A 23,069-nucleotide genomic window follows, 5' to 3' on the forward strand; every position below is an offset into this window, starting at 1 on the left:
TGTGCAATAATCCTGCTGTCTAATCAGCATCTTGATATGCCACACCTGTGAGGGGGGATGGATTATCTCGGCAAAGGAGAAGTGCTCACTATCACAGATTTGTTCAGATTTGTGAACAATATTTGAGAGAAATGGTTATTTTGTGTATATAGAAAATGTTTTAGATCTTTGAGTTCATCTCATGAAAAATGGGAGCAAAAACAAAAGTGTTGCATTTATATTTTTGTTCAGTGTACATCCCAAAATACATGAACATATTTATTTCAGAAATAAGGGAAATAGAGTTATCAAATCAACTCTTAAAGTCACATATGCACAGCACAGAGAGTGAAATTGAGACTTAATATTTACCCATTCTAGTATTAGGAGCAGTTGGCAACTACTATGCAGCGTAAAGGGAACAGAGTGGGTCCAGTGCCTGCTCTGGCACCCCTCCAGGTACCAGCCCACTGTCAGTACCTGGTCCAATTTGGGGCTTAAACTTGCAACCCTATGGTTCAAAAAGCCACGTCCCAACAGACTGAGCTACGGTCGCATGCTCTGGGAATTTTAGTAACCGATGTAAAATTGTCCAACCAAACATCTGCTCCTCTGTAAATGTTTTATCATGAGCGTTTCGGTCAGTGTGTGTGATTGAGAAGCACTTCCGTGGCTCTCCGTTCAGTGTCAGTGAGCAGCCAAGTGTTGCCTGGTGGCAAAGATCCTGCTCAGGCCACCCCTCTCCAGCTGGTATGAGACCAAGCTGCCGGAGCGTTCTTGGTCTTATGTAAGATTATCAGCCCGGTGATTCACGACTGACTGGTTTCACACTCTAAAGCTCACAGTTCATCTGTGCTGTGTATGAGGTGGCAGGACTCTCAGGCACAGGCTGTGTCTCCCAGACGTGGTTTGTCCAGACCCTCCACCCTGACAGAATGCTTTGGGCATTGAGTCAGATAAAAGCTGCTCATTAATAAAATGCATGCATGTGTGTAAACATTTAGAGAAAGTGGATTGAGCTGAAATATTGCTGAAACTGCCTATTACTTGATGTATACATAATTAAAATGTTGTACATGTAAATCTAATGTCTGTTTCAGACACCTGAATAGCTAGCTGGAGTGCTCTGATATCAAATTAAATGCTGCGGCATCTTCAACTCAATTCACAGAATTGCCAATAACAAGACAATATGAATATTATTAACAACAAGGGAATTGAATTGTATCCAGGCAGTGAACAGAGATGCTCCAATGCAGATGAACAAAACCTGGATGCTGTTAAAATCATTAAAAACAGTTCTAGAAATACTTTAACTTATTTCAACATCATATGTATATGACCAATAATAATTAATTAAATAAATAAATGAAAAACACACTTGTACAGTGCAAAGTAGAGTTTATTAAGAACTATTCATCACAATAAATAATAAATATTCAAATGTTTAGTGCAGAGGGAACATTGATGTAATGCTGCCTGTTTCAATTTCCATGACTACTGCAGCACTTTGTCTCCCAGTTAAAAAGTAAATGTAGCTTTTTTCTGCAAATCCTGTTTAACAACTGCAATGTACCAACATCTCAGAATGATTGCTTAGCTGTTGCTTCATGAAGTATCACACACCATGTGCTGAAGCGTGACAGACTCATTGTCTCAATTCAGCCTACAGACTTTGATAACCCACTTCTCGCTACATTAATTTCTATTTTTGAACTAATTTAGAGAACATTGAGGAGATGATGTGAGCCAAAGATAATGCTTTTATTTATGGGCTTTCATCTGGAAGATATCCGTCTCTTCAGTAGGTTATTTTCCATTGGTTAAGAGCAACACAAATAAAGAGCTTGAGAAGAAAGTTGTTTTTTTCTCCAATTGAAGCACAAAAACATCATTATGGCCAAATGACTGTTAAAAGAGCCCTCTATGATTAGTACCTCTAAATAGAAAGTTCACACAGAGCTAATTTAATCTTCTAGACTGTAGGTTATGTAACAGGTTTCAAGTAGATGTACAAAATAACAGTGAGGAGAGGGTTACACTAAAGGGTCAGGGATCAAAAGGCACATCTAACCCAGGAAAACGTCTCCATAGAAGCCCTCTCCCTCCACCTTCTTGTTTCCATCCTGGTCCACCAGCTCAGGGAAGTGGCCCCCCACGCAGACATTGACAGCCTCCTTGACCTCTGCAGGCAGAGACCTCAGTTTCTGATCGTGCTCCTTCAGGGCCTCCTGATTGAGCTGCACACAGGGGCCAAAGGTTAGTTTGACTGATGACAGGTTCATAGTATCTTTTCTCTGACAGGTGCGCATGATAATCCTGAGAGTATGGATTTGTGTGTTGGCACCAGTGAGAGTAAAGATCAATGCTCAACCTCGGACTAAGAAACTTGATTTAACCCAGTGGATTGATTTAAAACAAATGAGTGACGATAAGCTATAGTTGCGGTATCTAATATTGAAGCATTGTGGAAATTGCATTTACGAAAAACTCACAATCAAGGATGTTGATACTTATACAAATATCATCTTAAATGTTGAAGAAAAGCGGTATCCCCATTAGTCCCTTTATCTCGAAACGCGTTTTTTAATTCCTCCTCCTACTCCTCTCAATATAAAAAAACTCTATTTGTAAGCTAATACTATTGGTGAGACATAAGAACACAGCATCCATCTGGTGCACGCACGTCAATGTCTGAACTATCTAACACCTCTTTTCTCAAAAGTGACTGCCAGGATTTCCCTTTGCGCTTTGACATAATTTACAGCGGTGGCTCACTCTTCACTTTCTCAATCGCCTTAAACGAATGCGTCACGGTGAAACGTTACGAATGATCACGAAGTGTACAGATGGCCAAGGATGACAATGAATTTGAAAAAAAAGGATTTGTTGTTTTCATATTTTTTACTTTGCTTGTATTAATAACATTGTGGGGACACTCCTCCCCTTTGAAAGGAGTATTCCACCAGAAACTCAGGAATGAAATATTATTTTTGAATGGAAGAGTCAGTGACTAAATCGAATAAACTGTGATGGTTATTTCTTGGTTAGGTTGTAATGTTTTATGATTTGTGACTTGTTCACAAAGGGTTTTAAATAAAAAATATACCTAGAACTGTGCATATAAGTTACCTTAATTATATTTAAATTGGTACTGCTGTTGCTCAATGTTCAAATTAATTCAACCAATGTGCCGAATGATTCAATTCCTTGTATGATGATAGCATTTCCACAGAGGAAGCGACTGTACTGTGATGTGATGCTGTTCACCTTTACAGCTACACACAAAATAATGTCTGCATTTTTCTTGTGTCTTGTCTTTATTTGCACATTTGATATTTACGTTATCTAAAAGTAACAGAGAGGAATTAAGTTATATCATAATATTGCAATGTTTATACCTGGTTAGTCGGGGTCTTGATCTCCTCCAGTGTGGCCGCTTGTTTCTTCATCAGAGCCAGTTGTTGCGGGCTGAAATCTGAAGACTGTAACAATACAATAAAGTACAACACAACATAAAGCTCCTGAAAAACACGATCGATCTGTGGCGTGTGAGTCTGTGTGACTGTGTGTGCATCGAGGGAGAGATCAAGACATGTCTATAAGCAGTTCTGCTCATGTTTCCCTTTGTGTGTGTCTGTGTGTATATGTAGATGTGAATGCACCCATGGGATGCAACCTGAGCAACAGAATCAATACAGTTAGATCTCAAGAGGTTGGACTTGTCCAGTTTGGTAACAGCCATTATTGCGCAGGGCAACTCAATACAGAGGCAGTGTTGGTTAACTAAGTGATTGTTTAATAAATAGTTGCTGTAATTAATGGGCTAATGCTGATTAAGTTAATCAAAATGAGCTGCCCGAGGTGCAGGTAAGGTCCAGATTGAGTCGATCAGAGAAGACCAGAGTGAAAGGGCCAGGTCTTTAACCCAGATACAGCCAGTCTGAATGTTGATGAGACAACAGAGGAACAAGAGCAGATCCCAGTGAGTCATCGACCACACATGGATTAGCCTGCTCCCTGAAAACAGCTTGTGAGTAATGGACAAGCCTGGCCTATGGAAAAGGCCCGCTGCACTTTACTCGGTGTGTACAATAGTGTGTGTTTGTGTGTCACGGTGTGGGTGAAAAGGTGTGCCTGCTCACAAGCATAACAAACACAAGTGTGATATGTGAAGATGTGTGAAGAGAAAGCGCAATACATCCATGTATTGTTAGACGCATTCTGTCTCTTTATAACCATAGTTATACTGTTAAATAGATAGTAGAAAAGGGTTGTTTTCGGTGCTCAACCATAGTTAATGACCTACCTAGAAAAGATGGCGCTCACCAAGCCAATGACCTGCTTTGGACTGAGGCAGCGGCAAAACATATTAATGCCATCTCAAAGAAAGGCCCCTTTTATTAATTAGTTTGTTGAATTTTGTGACTGGATTTTTAAAGGGTTAGTTTGGATTCATCAAAGTCATACAATAACACAAATGAACTGACAGTAGACTAGCATCTCTGGTGTCATCTGAGGTAACATAATGACAGAAGAGTTTACTGGATCTGAAGAGAGCCTAGATAACAGCTTCAGAGTCCTGTTAGAGAAGGCTGTTTGATGGGAACTATTCTAAATATAGTGATCCTTAAAATGATTTAGATTGTCTTAGGTGGGCCTTTCTTGCTCTGGCATTAGTACTCCTGTCCTGTAAGTAACTTGGTAAGCTGGTAGGTAGATTTCTTTGTACCTCTGGACAGATCAAGGCTAGTTGTTTTCCTCTGTTTCCAGTCTTTTTAAACTTTAAATAAATCATTAAAGTATACATGCTCAAAACATCTTAATCTGCTCATTTAAACTCAATTTAAAAGGTGACTTACTGCAGAATCAGACGGACTAGGCTCATCCAACACCTCCACGCTCATTGCCCTTTTCAGCCTTAGGGAAAATAATCAATCATTTCAATTAAACCTATTGCACATATTGTAAATATGTATGTACAAAAAGATGTAGCAAGAGGAATGGTAAGAAGTAACATGGTAACATGGTTAGAGGAATAGCAATTAATGCAAATACACAAAGTAACTGAAGGCAAGGTCATGCTCTGCACTCACTTTGATTTGGACAGAGATTTGGAGAGTGATTTCTTCTTATTCTCTTTGGTGTCACTGCAAAAAAAGGCAAAGAGAGAAATGAGAACTCCTGGTTGATTGCAATTCTAAAAGAATGTGCCCCTAAACAACCTTTTCCCTTCATACACAAGTTCCCAGGCTGTGAGTCTCTGAGGTGACCTTTTCCTTACAGTGAGGGGAGGGCTTGAATGTAAGGTTATAGTGTTTGTTGACAGGTAGATTATGAAGGCTGCCTGAGATTCCCTACTGCTGTTTAAACACCTGTTGGACAATGCTTCTAATAATAATGCGTCCTGAGATAACCATCTGCCGGCTGGAGACTGGGGATAACACACACACACCCAGAACATAATAAGCCGGCCGAGGACTTTGGAAGACCCACGCCTTGAGGTGATCTATTCATTATTCAATGGTCTTTTATTTTGCAAAATGTCAAATATTTTACCTCAGATGACTCAAACACACACTGTCACACTAACATCTCAAGGCACAGATTGGACAGACTCAGCAAAGCCCTCTGCACTCTCTGTGTGTACAGCATGTCCCAAATGTGTTGTATGTGTGCTCACACCTCTCCAGGGTCGTCAGTTCAATGTCGTGTCTCTCTGTGGCCATCTCCAACAGTTTGGCCAGTCTCTGTCACAAAAGAAGAAGGAAGTGACACAATGACAGTCGAGAGAAAGCTAGAAAATGAGGCTTCAGTAGCTCTAAATAACAACGTCCATGCTGTGTTTGAACTAAAGTTCATCCCCCTCTGTTCATTTCGATGAACTTTGGCTTGAAGTTTAATGAGAGCACTTTGCTGTGACCTGTATGCGGGATGGCGACTCTAACATTGTTTCACAGCACCGCTACAGTACGTTCTACACTCGGTTTAATGAGGTGGCGACCCTTAAGAAAAGCACCTGAATGACCCTTTGGTTAATGCAGATCCTGGGACTGGTATATAATCAATAGAGTATCTGAAGTACTGGCTGCTTGCCCGTTATCTCAGGCACACAACAGGTAGATAGAGGTAAGATGAGGTGCTTCGGGAGAGATTGGAATGCATCCTCCTCAGTGGTGTAAATAAATCCTATTTTTGGGATGAATCATAAAGACAGTCAGGAGATGATTATAAGGATGGTTGGATAAGGAGCACATGAGAAAAGGGAAGCAGATCTTGACTTTCAGGGACCCATTTAAAAATCTTCATACATGGATGAAATGTAAAAAACAAAAGACATTGTTGATCTGTCCAAGATTATAGTAGATCACATTGTGTTTTACTCTCTAACTGTGAAAAAAATGCCATACATTATTGCAAGAAATGTGAACATAACTTGACAAATAGCTAAAGTTTTCTCCTAATAGAATCCAACATGAAGGTTTTTTCTACATTATTAGGGATGATAAAAATGATTTGCATCATTATCTTGAATTAAATTAAATGCGTTCAACCATAAGACAAAATCCTGTCAAGCCTATATACAGTATTTGGTAGCCATTTAGCTAAGGTGGCGCTTGTGCATGAAAACAAATAGATATACTGTAGGGAATTGTAATCTTTATATGCATCATATATTTTTGAAGGGGAAACTCTTATCTTGGTAATTAACTATTAAAAGTGATATGGCAAAGTTGTTTGTCTAACTTTGCTTATTTACATGTCGACCATTAACAGATGAACCTATCAGGCTTTTCATCTGCTAAGAGCTCCACCACAATAGAAGCTAACTGTTGGGGTTCGCTTGTTTGTTTCTACAGCTTTTTCATTGAACACCGAACCAAAACAGTAGGCCGTAAAATCAAAACAATGAGCTGAAAGATTATAAATCGCTTTGTAGAGCACAGAGGAGCAGCGGAGTCAACAAAAGGAGTTTATTATTATCTGATGTGTTGCTATTATGAGTGAGGCCTTTCATAGTATACATTGACCGCTTGTTTTACTTACCTCTGTAGCATACTGCTCTTTCTTCTTCTTCAGCTGATCGCTCTGCTCCGTCCACAGTGCTTGCAGCTCCACTTGCATTTTGTCCTTCTGCTCCTGCACGCGCTCCGTCTTCACGCTGGAGTCAGAGGTGTTTCCCCCTCCCCTGGAGGAAACACAACATGATGCAACATAACAACACATATGGAATGGGAATAGATTATCGGCTAACAGCCACTATCCCTCCAAGTACGGAAATTGAATGTACAAAAGAGTGGTTACTGCAAATCCTGTCCAGCAAAGCACATTTGGCCTTGAAAGGTTAGTGTGTAGGGCGGTGCACAAAAAGCACTATGGCCCATATTCATTTATCGTTCTCTTCCTCCTCTAATATTCTGCTTCAGCTGGAAAAAACACATTAGCCGAGGAATATTCTCTGTGCTTCTAAATCTAATCTCATTTATATCATTGACCAAAACAACAACAACTTCATTAGTAGGTCAGTCTGTTAATATGCTGTTGAAGGCCCGGCTACTTTGTGAAAAACAGAACAGTCTTCGGTAAACATCCACAATTGGACACATGGATCCGTAAACCAACGCTATAATCTTCTTTGCAAACCTTTTACCTCACACATTATTTCAGTAAAGAATGAATCCCCTTACTCGTTCTTCTTCACTGAGGCCTTCTTCTTGATGGCCTTGAAGGAGTCAGAGTATTTCTGAATCAGTTCATCTCCTTTCTTCTGATATTTCTTTTCTGCATCTTTCAAGTCTTTCTCCTGCCGCTTGACGACCTTCAGATAGTTCTTGTGTTGTGTCAGTTCCTCAGTAGTCACAGTCGACGGCTCTGCAGTATAAACAAACAGGGCTCTGTTGTGATAATCCTCCTTCTACTGTCGGCAGTGGATATGCATTTTTGTAATAGATTTATCAAACAAAAAACGTCTAAATACTTCCTCTAATGCAGGGGTGTCCAAACTACGGCCCTCAGCTAATTCAAAAAGTATAATGAAATATGGCCCACAAATGAAACTTGTGCTTGTAATATATAGTACTTCTTAAATATATATGTAACACAAACATATATAACACCATATTCATGTGTTAATAAGCCCACTTTTCAAATAAATGCAGTCAATTTAAGTTGAAAACATTTCAAACAAATCTTAGTTGGTAAAAAAAAGCCCAATAACTTAAGTACATAACAAGCTTGACATCTGCCCTTCATATTTCCTCTTCATAAGTATCTGAAGATTCTGTTTTAAACAATGAGCTGCCAACAAAATAAATGATACCCTGATGTAAGCTGTGATGTAAACAAAAATGATTATGAAGGGCAGACCATCTATTTCTATTTATTTATTTATTTTTTAGAAAGGGGCAGGTCATATAAGATGTCTTCTCCCTGCTCCTTTTCGCTCAATGGTGTGTTTGTAGAGACATGTTTTGTTGGCAATTATTGTACATTGAGTTTTGCGTACCATGAGCGGGACAAATAAAAATGAAATGAAATGTAGGCTGTTGTGTTTGTGAAAGCATTTTCAAGTATCAAGCATCATTTATTTGATTGATTTTGCTAACTTATATCTTAACTTATGAGGCAACATACCTCACCTCTAGTGAGCGGCCCAGCCCTTCGTATATTTTTCTGCATGTGGCCCTCAGTGAAAAAGTTTGGACACCCCTTCTCTAATGGATCTGTATCTACAGTGCACTCATACAATGGGAACTACGGTGAGTGCAGTCAATTAAGCACTTTGGTGTTACCTTCACTGCATGTCGGGAGCAGAGATGAGTCACCTGACCCGGCAGACTCCAGGGATGCACTGGCTGGAGAGCGCAAGGCCACAGCAGCCAGCTCGACAGCAACACTGGCTGATTCTGTGGCTGTTTTATCGTCTGAAGCGGGCTCAGGGTTCGTACTGGAGTCATTCACCTCTGTGGTTTCAGGGCAGGCCTCTGGCTCTGGAACGGCTTCCTCCTCAGGGGAAGGAGCGGCTTCAGGAAGGATCACCGCGTCCGGGGCTGCAGCTTCAGCAGGAGGGGTCTCAGGAGTTTGAAGAGGTTCTGCTTCGGGTTGTGGAGTTTCTGACTTGATCTCAGCTTCTTCTTTAGAAACCGCTTCTGTCTTTGCCTCCGGGGGGGACTGAGATGATTCGTCATTGGCTTCAACTGGAGGGGTTGGTTCGGGCGTTGCCTTTTCTGGAAAGCGTTCAAGTACAGCTCCTTAATTAAGCACTGAAGACCAACTATGAAATCATTTTTAAAGCTTAGTATAGTTTTTATAAATAAACTCTGAGCTGCGTCACAATCACAAGCGTTATTACCTGCAGCGGGAGTCTCATTTTCCTTAGCTTTATCTGTGGGGGTTTGGACCGCAAGAGGCATTTCATAGGGAGAAATGAAGGTGGAAGAAGACTGCATGGGCGAGAACATGTCAGGAATATCAAAATGTAACAAGGCTGGTCATCTTCCAAGAAGAGTATTAATGTTAATGATTTAAGGGAGAACTGGGGACATTACTGATAGGTATATTTCACTAAATGATGGTTCAAAGTTTCCATTAGCTCGTTTTTTCGTTACCTCTTTAGGGGTCTTAGTTGTCTTCTCTGTTCCCTTTGTTGGGTTAAACAAGGCGTCTGTGAAATCTGAGGTAAGATAAGATGTGTCAATAATTTACATTTAAACCAAAACTACCTAAATGCTATGAAGCTTCACACAACCAAACTAAATAAGTCTTGTCACTAACAACATGTATTCAACAGCAGCGTAGGATTTTCTTTTGCAGATGCCCAAAGCAAAAGGCCAAGCACCTGCGAAGGCAGCAGGGATGTAGTCTTTGACCTCAATGTACACAAAGAGAGCAGGCAGAGTGAGCGGCATGTTGCTCTCACTGCGCAGGCAGATGTGATGGAAACCTGCAGGTCATAAAACAAACCTCTGTGAATTTATACAACAAGAAAAAAACCGCAGCTCCTCTGTTCCAGAAGCTGTCTAAACGTGTTCTGAGGGCTCATATGACTCATTTGAGTATTAACTTATGTAGATCAGAGGGAGCACGAAGTGAGGTTTTTCTATTCTCAGTTTCTCTCACCTGATTGGATGGCATCCAGTGGGATGATCCTGTGTCCCAAGAATTTACCGTTCTCCTCGTGGACCACAATTCTTAGAGAGGCCATTTCTGGGAGAAGGATCTGTGCATAATAACAACAACACATATATTAAAACCAACAGCTGAAAAAACACAGGGACGTAATGGCTGAGGAAGATACAAAATCATACCTGTGCTAATGCCCATGTAATATAATTCTGTAATGCAATAAATACTACAAATCAAACTTGTCGATAATTAAAAAGATTAATTAATGACCTCACAATATTAGACAGTCCAATATGATATATCATGACATATCTGTGAACATGGACACAAAACTGAGGATGTAAATTGTATTGAATTAAAAAATAGTGGCTCAACAACAGAGCGAGTAATCTTCTAATCTAAAGGAAATAGCATAGTGTTTTCTTTATCTATGAATATTTGTCCTACTGTTTTTCACACGGGAATAGCTCGATCCCTTTTCTGTCAATGGTATATCCTCCAGAACATAAACTATTCCTTACATCCAAAAACAAAACATTTACAATTTTGCTGTTTCTACGTCAATGCTAGGATATATTTACCAAAATGTTTTCAAATCTATATTTCGTTGGATATTACATGTGACTTGAATACAAACGGGTGTCTCTTTTAAGATGTACAGATCCCTTCCTTTTGATCCCGTTTGAATATGTTGCTGTTTCTATCATTGGTGTACATTAAGATGTGTTTAATGATCATTCTCAATGTCTGACAGGTGTTTCATTGTGATTTCCTGCTGGTTGAAGTCACATTGCATTGAGTTGTTGACTCAAGGCTCCTTAGGAAGAGCTTGTATCATCTGTGCGTAATGATGAATGGCCGGATGATCCAAAATGTTGTGTATTGCCAAAAAGATCATCAAGCAACTTTATTGAATGATTTATTTCAGAGAGTGACCTCGTCTTCTTTATGGTATAATAGCTGAGCTTAGATAAACACATTAAAGCACATCGTTAGGTGCATATTTTAAAATGCTTGACACACCTTCTCAAAAACAAAAGGCTCCTCATTCCACACTGGGTTGATGGCGTTGGGTGTGGTGGTCCACTTGGTGCGATATTTCTTCTTGGGGTCTCCGGGCAGCCCGATCACCTCCACCTCCACTCCCGTTTTCACGCTCTTGTCAGACAGAAACTGGCCCGAGTAGATCTAGTGAGGCAGGTGAGTTTAATAAGTTATTTGATGAAAGACATGTAAGAATATATGTGGATGTGTCCTGTTGTGTGGACCCGTGTTCAGGACACTGTGGGTATAAATATAGCACAGCTTTTTCACCCATGCAGAGTCTGCTGAATACCAGGAACCATATATCAGCCTCAGCAGGAAGCTTGTATTATTACAGACTATTTATCTACACAGAAACACAGAAACAGACGCAGGCTTCCCAAGGCTATTAAGGCTAATTTAGAGCTCCATTTAGAAGTGCAATAACAGCTCAGAGCTATGCACACATCGCACCAGTTTCCATGCAACACGGCACCACAAATGATGCATAAATGTGTGAAAATGTTGATTTTTTTTTTTAAAGTAGCAGATAGTTTGCACAGATATTAAAGGTCACCTATTATGCAAAATCCCCTTTTTCATGTCTTTTATACATAAACATGTGTCCACTAAAAGAGATTCTGAACGTTTCAGGAACAAAGATTCGCTCACTTTTTGATGATGATCAGATTGTGGCCACTTTATGATGTCATAATGATTTTTTGGCTCCCACCTTATCACCTGAATCTCCTCCTAGAGCACCATTGTGTTCTTTTAAACCACATATCTGTCAGAGGGGCGTGGGGAGGGGCTCCTTATTTTCATCTAAAGTAACAGACAGAGAATCAGCACTTTTGAAACAGGGCTGAAACAGAGGCGATTATGGGATGTTGCAATGCATGATCTGTTTGGTATTTCGAGCCAAACACTTCAGAGACATGTTTTGTATATATATCTGAGAACTGTAATATGAAAAAGAGTATAATAGGAGACCTTTAAGATCGGTATGCCATTCACAGCACAGGGATTGTAAAAGTGAGTACTGTGAACCTGCCTTTATGGTTAGTGTGCTCGCCACAACCGTGTCAATTCTGTCACAGAAAGGGTCAAACTTCTTGTCACTGCGACGAAGAACATCGTGCTTGAGCAGGTAGCCTGTTCTGCCGTTGAATTCAAACAGAGCCATGTTCAGCTGCATTGGGAAATCTGAAAGTAAGACACAAACACAACAGCCAATTCATGCCCTCTCTCATCAGTGCAAGGAGGAGCAGAGAGCATTCGGGATGCAACGCAGATCTGAGGCTAGTGCAGCACAAAGAGGTGCAACACTGACCTGCTGTGGTGGAAAACAGAAGCTCAGGTTCAAAAGAAATATAACAAACGTTTTTTTTACATGTCAGACTGAAGTGGGGATTAAAGAGACTGTGAATGGTTAAGTCCCCTCATGTAGGGCAACACATTTATGTCATTGGTGGTTTTCATTGCAAAAGTGTGCATTTCTACCCATTGTCTGGTAGTTGAGCGCCACCATCTGGCAGCCTACATTCCAAAAAGGCTGCGGGCTGTAATTGGATGAGTCCATTCTCGTTCCTTTGGGGTAAATCCTGCTCATCTGCCTCTTGTTGTATCTGCGAAAGATGGTTCAGGAAGTTTTATGTCTGTGTATTTGTACCAGGATAGCATATTTGGTCAACATTTGTGTTCATTTGAATATAATTCAGCCTTTTTTAACACAGGTTGTCATAATTTAGAGCATCTACAGCACTCTAAAGGATACTCGACAAATTCCGTACTAGTCTTGGAAATCATCGCCTCCCCTCTGGTCTCGACAAAAGATGAGATGACGTAACTCTTGTTTTTCTCTGCCAAGGGAGAAAATAATTACATAACTCTGATTTTGATGTGTGAAGTATGTGTTGTCAAATCTATTTTGGATGAGATTTATAGACCAAAGACAGACGTACTTCTGGCATTGTCAAAGGAGATGAATTTGGTGGGCTGGATGTAGTTGACGATGGATGACATCGCCTCATATGCTGTGACTTCCTGTCCAGCTGTGCCCTGTGGGGGATGGACAGAAAGTCATTATGAGCTTCTTTTAATGGAAGATCTATAAACTATCATTGCAACCACACTGTACCTCATCTGATGTCTTCATTTTCTCCTCATCCTGTTCCTCTGTCTCTTCTTGCTCCTCTGCGTCCTCCACAGCTGCGTCCCCCTCTGGTGAAACATATAAACACAATGTCAGTGAGTAAAACCAAACAGGCCTTTTTTTTTTAGGGCTATCTGATTTGGCTTGAGGTCAACCTTGGTTCTCCTGGGTGGTGGGTGCTGCGTTGGTGGGATCCTGGGAAGTGGTGTTTGGGTCCTGGGTGGGTGCAGCTGCAGTTTGGTCAGTAGCTGTTGTGCTGGGTTTCTTAGCCTGCGTTGGCTTTTCATGACTTCCCTTCTTGTTCTTGATGAGGACTTTACCCATGAGCTCAGAGGGGCTGGGGATCTGTTGGCCTGGCATCAGCTGCATAGTGCGGACAAACAGAAAGAAGGCGGGTAAAATGCTGGTTCAGGGTACTGTGTTTGGGTGTGTGCAGGAAAAAGACCTTACATCGATATTCACCTCTCACTCTTTGGAAAAAAACTATTTATTTCATGACCAGGGAAGGCATTACAATTGTACAATCACACACAAACATGTGGATTTATTATCTTGTACACTCAAAAGCCTACTTGAAGAGGGTGCCGAATGAAGAACATCAACTTTTCTTTACACTTATCAAACTGTTTTTAGGCAGAAAAACATTCAAATCACAATAATGGATTATCTTGTACAATAACTCAGCTGGATGAGTACAGGAGCCTGAGGGGGACATGTCTAGCAGAGTCAAGAAAGAAGAAAAACATGAAACTTGAACTTTATGGCCTTCATGACAAAAACACTCAGTGTACCGGAATAACACTTTATCTAATTTATCACCAAACTCTTCTGTTTAACAAACCCCTCTATATTTATAAATGTTATCTAGCTGTATTATTTTGACAGAGATCTGTGTCAGCAGTGCACTCACGGGGTATTTGTCCAGCGGATCTGTAAGCAGGGCATCACCAAATATGGTTTTGCAATAGTCTGCCATCGTCTCCTGCTGTTTCACCCTGGAACAAAGTAACAACACTTGGTGAGATCTGCTGTTCTACTGCCAGAACTAAAAGCTCAAGTACATCCTCAATATGCACCATTAATATTCCATTTGGGATAATGGCATTATAATACTATTACATTGAGTTAATAACATTAAAGGGCATGAATTCATAGAAAAACTCAGGTCTTACGAGTCGACGTGGTTCTCGAATGAGAGGATTATGGGATACGGTGAGGTCTTGAAGGCACTTTCAGCGATGGCCTCAATCACATCCTGCCATTAAAGAGATATTTATAATGCATGTAACTTGAATTGTATTTCAATTAGAACATGATTAAAGTCACACTGGGAAAGAGCTTTAAAAAACGTACAAAAATAAGCTAAAGCATAGCAGCAAACAGCCTTTATAGAATGGTACAAATCATGAAAAAAGCGTGAGACAAGCAGACTGAGCTCATGATGACTATTCTTCCCAAACATGAAGAGAGAAGACATGACAGACTGCAGAGCGTCCGCTTCTGTGAAGAGGCCCTAAAGTCAGCTCCAAACCTTCACATCTACAGGCTGACGGTAAACTAAACTGAGGTGTTGTGTCCCGGCCCCTGGGAATGTCGAGCTCGGACTGCCCTTAAATGGAAGTGTTGAGAGTAAGAGGATGACAGGACGGTGTGTGTGTGTGTGTGTGTGTGTGTGTGTGTGTGTGTGTGTGTGTGTGTGTGTGTGTGTGTGTGTGTGTGTGTGTGTGTGTGTGTGTGTGTGTGTGTGTGTGTGTGTGTGTGTGTGTGTGTGTGTGTGTGTGTGTGTGTGTGTGTGTGTGTGTGTGTGTGTGTGTGTGTGTGTGTGTGTGTGTGTGTGTGTGCACCTTCAAACTATATTGCTCTTTCATGTGCATGAATATAAGGATACTTTAAAGGCTTTTATGATATCCATGACACATTGCTGCACTTAGGTCCAGACATGCTTCTGATGAGTGTTTACACGGAGATGTAATATTGAGTAATGCAAATTGTGCTCACAGGAAACTGGGAGTTGGCCACTTACGAGAACAATTCCAAGATGTATGATAGATAGCAGAAAGGAAGTGGAAGTGGGGAGGGCTCACACAAAAAGCTTTCTGCCCTGAAAAAGTCTACAGTTCTTCATTTTCTGTTTCAAAAGTAGACACTGCTGTCAGGACTCCCTGGAAGAAGAGATCTTGTATCTCAATGGGACATTCCTGGATAAATAAAGGATAAATAAAAAATAAAATAAACTGCTCCAATGTACATCAAAGTTTTCCATAAAATATATAATGTTATTTAAAAATAATTTGTTTATGATACAAATGGCAATATTCCATGATTTGTACTTAAAGAGCAAGGGTTGTCTATATGGAACGATGCATTTTAACTCGAGTCTATGATAAACATTTATAGTCATAATAATTATTTGTTTATTGCATTTCTTTAAGTTTATGCAATGAAAAGAAGATCCAGGCTTCGGTAGTTCAAAAGAAACATACATTTAGTCCCACAAGAAATCTGGTAAGGCTTCTTGTTGTTATCATGTGTTTTTTTATCTGGCTTTTTCTTTCCTGTTTTATCAGTATAATTTGTAAGGCTTTTTTTTTGCGGAATAAAGTTGTATTTATTTTTCTCATATAATTGCTTTTGATTGTTTTTGTTTATTTTCATCTTCTCCTTGTTAAGCACTTTGGCCTGCAACTTTGCATGAAATGTGCTATACAAATAAAGTTTAAACTAATGTTTGAAAGGGAGACAAAAAATTGCCAATATGTCAAATATTAGAATGAATTGTAAAAGACCCCACTGGAGATGCCCCAAAATGATGAGTCATCACCTTGAAGAGGATCTCAGTTGTCATGGTGAAACCGTGAGTAATGATGGGCTCTTCATCTGGAGGTTTGCCCTTCCAGCAGTCCAGCTCCAGACAGCGGCAGCCGGACAGCAGACACTGACGGTACATCTCTGGAGAGGAGAGGCCAGAGAACTGACCGGCTGCAGGGGGACGGACAGGAAGTCTTAGGAAACATCTCCTAAATAATCCTCAGGTGCACAAAATGTTGTGTTTAGCTTGAACAAAAGTGGTGTATTTGACCTGTGAGGTACGTGTTGTGGGAGGACTTGACGAAGTAGTGCGGTATGGGTTGGGTCATGTCCTGATTCTTGGCCAACTTGTCCTGCATGACGACAGTTGTCTCTGGCCCCATCAGGAAGAATAGGAGACCCTCGGGGGTAATCAGACCTGCAGATAAACAAGAGAGATGCATTCAAGGATTCAAAACAAAATGACAAATGCTTCATCAAGCCTGCATGCATCAAAAATACCATTAATCAATCTCACTTCTGTTTGAATTAGTGGCGACGGGTTCGTATTTGTCCATCAGAACCTTGACCTGGTCCGGTCTCAGACGTGGAAACAGCTCCTCGTTGAGCCGGGAGTCCCTCTGCTTCTCGTTGAGGAACTTGGTGAAGTTCTCCTTCGTCATGATGGGCTTGTTGGAGCTGCGGGGCACAGTGAAGGTGTAACAATCACATGAGTGCTGCATGTCATTTTAACATAAGCCGTTATTTTTGCTTTATGCTGCCATATTAGCATATGTAGAAAAGCAAGAATCTGGCTTCATAACTAACTGAGCCTTTTCGAATAGGATTATTTAGATGCAACCCAAAAGGCTTTACAAAAAAAAGCAAAATGATGATGATAAAGACAATCATGACAAAATGTAGTAATTTGTTTTGTTGAAAACTTGCGAAAGTCTCAAATCTTTTTTAACTAATTATAAAATTAATATGTATTATTTGAGCTACAGTAGGTGTGTATTAATAAAAACGTTTGGATATATGATGATAAATAGAGGATTATTCAGCAATATCAGCAGATAATCAGCGAAGCAAGGAAGAGGTTGACTCACTAACAAGTGAAGATCTCATAGATCTCAGGCCGAGGGCAGAGGTTTGTCAGAAAGGCCCTGAAGGTAGTCTCAGTAAAGACGTCAGGCTTCATGCTGTCATACTGAAATAAAAAAAGCATGTTACCTACATCATTTCAAAAGATGGTAATTTCTTCATCAAAATATCTAAACCACACTTTCAATACTAATGCAGAAGCCTGAGTTTGTCACATAAATAACAGTCCAAATCCACAACAAACACAAGGCATTATCAGGAGAAGTGACAAAAAGTGCAGTAAAACTTCACAGACTGAACTAACCCACAAGAATGTCAACATTTTCTAACCTTTCCCTTAGGGAGGTGCGCTGCTGCTAATGCACTTTCCACCCTCTTCTTATCTGCAGGGAACATCTTGTATACACTGAAAAAACCACAGTGAAACATTGAGTAGGAAATCTACAGTACAAACTACTTCTGTCTGTCGAACTGTAACCTACTTTTTCACTGGGATCTTGCCATCCTTGTTGGTGTGAAGGGAAATGCGGACGTATCTAAGATACAGCACAGACATACCATTAACACATGACTGTCATACATGGTGAAATGAATTGATGCTGTGTTCGCAGTAAATTATACACGCAGAACTGTTGGGAAGTTCACTTACATTTTCTCCAGGAAGACTAGTCTGCAGGAATTGTTTCTTGCAGCGTTGTAGGCTATCGCAAGTATCTCATTTGCCCAGTTCTGATGTGCATTTAATTACAAATACAAACAGGCATATTACATCCGATATCAAGATGAAATGTGCTTGAAATTTCATTATAAATGATTTTTAAATGGACAAACATATCACCACTAGAGGGCATTAATATAATAACAACACAGGAAATGAGAGAGATGCATGATGCATCTAATCTCAATTGTTATTTCATTACAGTTGAGGAAATCCGGTCATTGGAGTCATAAAGTCCAATAAAGACTTAAGGGGAGACAGAAGGCGCCGTATTTGGAGGAAGTAAAGGCTCAATGTGTAACAAGTAATGGCCTGTAGCTGTGTTTGAACAATCAGAGAAAGAGAGAATTGTGAACAGCTGGAGGATGGACAGGACACACCCACTGTCAGGGGCTTATTACCTGTGTCACCTTCTCCTTAGAGGCAAAGAAGTTATGATAGGTCAGATTCACCGTGTCAGGACCAGAGACCAGGGTCAGAGTTTTGGCGAGGTGGTTGCTGTCGGGGAAGTCCATGTTGAACACATTGCGAACCTTGCTGTGCTTTGAAAGGCAAACAACAGAGAAGATCATAACCAATACATCACATTGGCTCAAAATACATAGTGAAATTCCTAAAGAAACACAACACCCACAAACAATTATTTGCATATCAATTGCTTACCTTGTTAAGGTTTTAAGAACACTTTTTTATTTCACATGCCATGGTGTAGGGAGAATACTCTTGAAGAATTGAAGTAAATGGTGGCCATGTTTAACATCCTACTATTGTATACACTTGGACAATATGAGTGTGTAAATGTTATAGTGACATGTATGTGTTTGGAAATACATTTGGATTATACAGCATGAGTTGTATAAGATTTTGTTAATACGTTTTCCTGTGATAAACGCAACCTCCATTCACTTCAATTCATTCATAATCTTCTCGGATTTTACTTCATGGAGGCATGACATACATTTCATGAGCAATTGATATGCAAAAGGCTCATAATGTGGGTGATAAATACTTTGATCTGGTTATTCCTCATGTTTGTGTTGTAAAGCCCTGTTTGCTTTAAGAAGTAAAATCGTGTCTGCAGCATTTGTTCTCTGGTAAGTTTGTTTGCAGGCAAATTTGCTGGCCAAGACATGCAAACATATGCACACGACACAAAGAGACACACACTCATGTACAACACAAACAGGAGGAAGAACACCAGAGCATTGCTGTAGGTGCTACCTTCCTGTTTCTGCAACTTTACAATCAAACACTTCTTTGGTACTTTCAGAAGTTCAGAGCTAACGTCAGCGCTGCAGCCGCTGTCCCCAAAACATCTGCTCAGGGGCCCCGGGGGGAAATATGTGCTTTCAATAGCAACCTGAATGGGATGATGCAGTGTTCTGTGTGTGCTCTCCCTGAGGGGAACATTTGACAAATGTCACCTCTGAACCCTCAGTGAGGGATGACGATGGCTGCATGATGCTACTCTCTGTGGAGACCAGCGAGGAGCGGAACAAATAATACAGCTGTTAGATTTCCAAAAAAGAAAAACCTCACTCAGAGAAATCTCAGATCATGACTGTGTGTGTGTGTGTGTGTGTGTGTGTGTGTGTGTGTGTGTGTGTGTGTGTGTGTGTGTGTGTGTGTGTGTGTGTGTGTGTGTGTGTGTGTGTGTGTGTGTGTGTGTGTGTGTGTGTGTGTGTGTGTGTGTGTGTGTGTGTGTGTGTGTGTGTGTGTGTGTGTGTGTGTGTGTGTGTGTGTGTGTGTGTGTGTGTGTGTGTGTGTGTCTTTATTTGTTTGTATATGTGTGTGTGTTTCTGTAGAAGGGGGGAAGCATGGGCGCCGAAGTCCATTGCTGTTTTTGCAATGCAAATATTCCATTAATACTAATGGGCAAATTAAGGGCTTGACACCATTTACATGCCTGCACAGATTCTTACATAAGGCCCACAGCAGAGATATTACATTAAAAAATAATAATGCACTCACTTTGGGAAGTTTTGCATATTTTCCTGTTCTGGTATCTCTGACAGTAGCAACATCCAGGAACGTCGTCTCCTAGAAACAAGAAGAAGAAGAAGTATTTTCATTCAACACAAGTCCAAATATGGATTCAGATACAACTCATGTTTTGTCAAAATGCAACAAATATGCGATTGGCTTTTTTTGTGCGGAGAATATTAAGACTGCATTGTCAAAACATTACGTATACGTTACTGCCTTTTCATACACATTTCCAACAAATGCTTTTAAGTCAACAACAGAACACAATTGGGCCCAAACAGGCACACAGGAGACATTTATTTAATTGGCTTCACTGGTTTAGTAATGTGGTAGAAACCAGACGGGGCCTAAATGAGAGAGAGACAGAAAGAAAGACAGGAATGATAGAGACAAGGAGAGAGATGAAGCTTTCCTCTTCATCAAATGCATCAAAGTGCAGTTGCAGAATGGTGAGCCCACATCAGCACCGATCAATAATCTCCACAAGAAGCTTGGACCTGATTGCAGCTCTTAGCTATCTCACAGCTTTGGCAGACGCAATCAAATACACATTACACAGATGTGGATTATTTGAAACATGACCACCTCTATTGATCACGTGTTTTAATCTGTCAGGTTGGGTTTGCATGATACACATAAATTCATTTATATTAGCCACGGAATTGGAGTCAACACTTTGACATTTTGTGCAAGGGCATTTTTGTTCTTTTTTGTAGACCCTGGATATTGATTACCTTGCTTTGGTTGACCCAGTAGACATAAAAACCTTTCGGATCCATCTTCATGGTGACAGGAAAGGTCTTTGTGGAGTCCTGGATGGAGGCAAGGCCATTAGCGTTCCAACATTTTGGACATTTATTGATTTGATGTAGGACTAACCAATTTTCATAATCAGTGTATAAAGTTATTGTAGGATTTAAATTAAACTCACATCACTCAATAGGTAATGGAAAATAAAAAGGCACATATTAGCATGATACTTTTAGCTGGTATCAAATTATACAGCAAAGATTATAAGATTTTTTTGAAATTTTAACTCACCTCAGACCACTTGGTGAATCTCTCTCCTTTCACCAAGTAGTTTTTGACCTCTGGATGCTCCAGAAAGTGTCTTTTCTTATTCATTTTGTCGTTCTACTGTGAGTCTTATGACAGCTCAATGCTACAACTGATCCACCATGGTCTTAACCATTGACTAGCGTATCCCTCCGTCGGCATTCAAAAGATAAACTATAGTGGAGTTTAGTGCACAGCCTCCGAGAGCACCCGGGGCACACCCTGAGAAATATGCATTGCAAATTAGGTTTGCAAAAAACACGTAACCCAACTAAAGGTGAAAGTGCCGAATGTCAAACCCTATAGATTGAGCAGTATCTGTTGACAGTATTTGAAAAAAAGCTAATCATAAATAGTAAATTCACCTGAATTACAAAAAGAAACCATCTCATTGTATGTATTTTGTTTGATATTTCTATTTTTCGCTATGGCAAGGGAGAATGTATTTTTGCATGTGTTGCTTATAGCCATATGTAAACATAGTTATTATTAGAGTTATGATGAAATGATAAAATAGCCATTTATAAAGTGGTAAGGCATCATTTCATAATAGTTCACATAAAAAAGTGTCAATACACTTTGTTGTATCAGTCTTATGCCTCATGGTAAGCTATATAATGCGTGTTATTGAGCTGATGCCAAGTTCAGAAAAAGTTCAGAGAAGGCCTCAGGTTATAAAAACAGTTAACCTTTGTTAGTTAACTACTCCTAAGGATGTCATGAGATGATGACTTTTTAACATATAGCTTTCAGAGAAAAAAACATGTGACATTTGTGTGGTAGGCTGCATGATAAAATGTGTGTGCATTAAACATGCTTAGGGAAAATGTGTGTGTGTTCATTGCAGTGGCTATATATGCTGTATGATTGTTGCTACTGTTGGTGGGCATTTCCGCGATTGGCTGCTGTGGCAGCAGGTGATGTACTTCTCATTATTGTTTGGTTTGTTGCAACAACTAAATAATAATTACTGATCAGCTATATCTGTGTTTGTGTTTTATTGATTCCTCTCTGTTTCATTATTTCCTGTTGTGAGTGCTAAATCGCCACAACAACTTCCCAGCCCAGGCAGTCAACATGTCGATTCCTTGGGCAAGATACACTGAACAAAAATATAAATGCAACACTTTTGTTTTTGCTCCCATTTTTCATGAGATGAACTCAAAGATCTAAAACATTTTCTATATACACAAAATAACCATTTCTCTCAAATATTGTTCACAAATCTGAACAAATCTGTGATAGTGAGCACTTCTCCTTTGCCGAGATAATCCATCCCACCTCACAAGTGTGGCATATCAAGATGCTGATTAGACAGCATGATTAGACATTATTATTATTATTATTATGTGTGCCTTATGCTGGCCACAATAAAAGGCCACTCTAAAATGTTCAGTTTTATCACACAGCACAATGCCACAGATGTCGCAGGTTTTGAGGGAGCGTGCAATTGGCATGCTGACAGCAGGAATGTCCACCAGAGCTGTTGCCCGTGAATTGAATGTTCATTTCTCTACCATAAGCCGTCTCCAAAGGCGTTTCAGAGAATTTGCCAGTACATCCAACCGGCCTCACAACCGCAGACCACGTGTAACCACACCAGCCCAGGACCTCCACATCCAGCATGTTCACCTCCAAGATCGTCTGAGACCAGCCACTCGGACAGCTGCTGCAACAATCGGTTTGCATAACCAAAGAATTTCTGCACAAACTGTCTCAGGGAAGCTCATCTGCATGCTCGTCGTCCTCATCGGGGTCTCGACCTGACTCCGGTTCGTCGTCGTAACCGACTTGAGTGGGCAAAAGCTCACATTCGATGGCGTCTGGCACGTTGGAGAGGTGTTCTCTTCACGGATGAATCCCGGTTTTCACTGTTCAGGGCAGATGGCAGACAGCGTGTGTGGCGTCGTGTGGGTGAGCGGTTTTCTGATGTCAATGTTGTGAATCGAGTGGCCCATGGTGGTGGTGGGGTTATGGTATGGGCAGGCGTATGTTATGGACGACGAACACAGGGGCATTTTATTGATGGCATTGTGAATCAGAGATACCGTGACGAGATCCTGAGGCCCATTGTTGTGCCATTCATCCACGACCATCACCTCATGTTGCAGCATGGTAATGCACGGCCCCATGTTG

General features: G+C 40.5%; 1 protein-coding gene across 1 annotated transcript; it reads right to left on the bottom strand.

Moving 5' to 3' along the window:
* Positions 1 to 1,428: 1,428 nt before the first annotated feature.
* plcb2 (phospholipase C, beta 2) lies at positions 1,429 to 21,002 on the bottom strand. The gene is made up of 32 exons (XM_034111748.2): positions 20,919 to 21,002; positions 20,612 to 20,689; positions 19,863 to 19,931; positions 18,293 to 18,433; positions 17,823 to 17,902; positions 17,656 to 17,709; positions 17,504 to 17,579; positions 17,179 to 17,279; positions 16,608 to 16,768; positions 16,362 to 16,508; positions 16,104 to 16,261; positions 14,455 to 14,537; positions 14,193 to 14,277; positions 13,438 to 13,645; positions 13,268 to 13,350; positions 13,092 to 13,188; positions 12,905 to 12,989; positions 12,631 to 12,755; positions 12,182 to 12,333; positions 11,128 to 11,292; positions 10,099 to 10,198; positions 9,818 to 9,922; positions 9,588 to 9,652; positions 9,332 to 9,422; positions 8,772 to 9,206; positions 7,668 to 7,851; positions 7,027 to 7,168; positions 5,665 to 5,729; positions 5,076 to 5,129; positions 4,842 to 4,899; positions 3,381 to 3,464; positions 1,429 to 2,219 (listed from the first exon to the last, which is right to left on the bottom strand). The coding sequence occupies exons 1-32, from the start codon at positions 21,000 to 21,002 to the stop codon at positions 2,049 to 2,051; spliced, it is 3,786 nt and encodes a 1,261-aa protein (XP_033967639.1). The 3' UTR covers positions 1,429 to 2,048.
* Between the last annotated feature and the right edge of the window lie 2,067 nt (positions 21,003 to 23,069).

Source organism: Pseudochaenichthys georgianus, chromosome 22 (assembly GCF_902827115.2).
Source record: "Pseudochaenichthys georgianus chromosome 22, fPseGeo1.2, whole genome shotgun sequence".
NCBI classification, from domain to species: Eukaryota; Metazoa; Chordata; class Actinopteri; order Perciformes; family Channichthyidae; genus Pseudochaenichthys; species Pseudochaenichthys georgianus.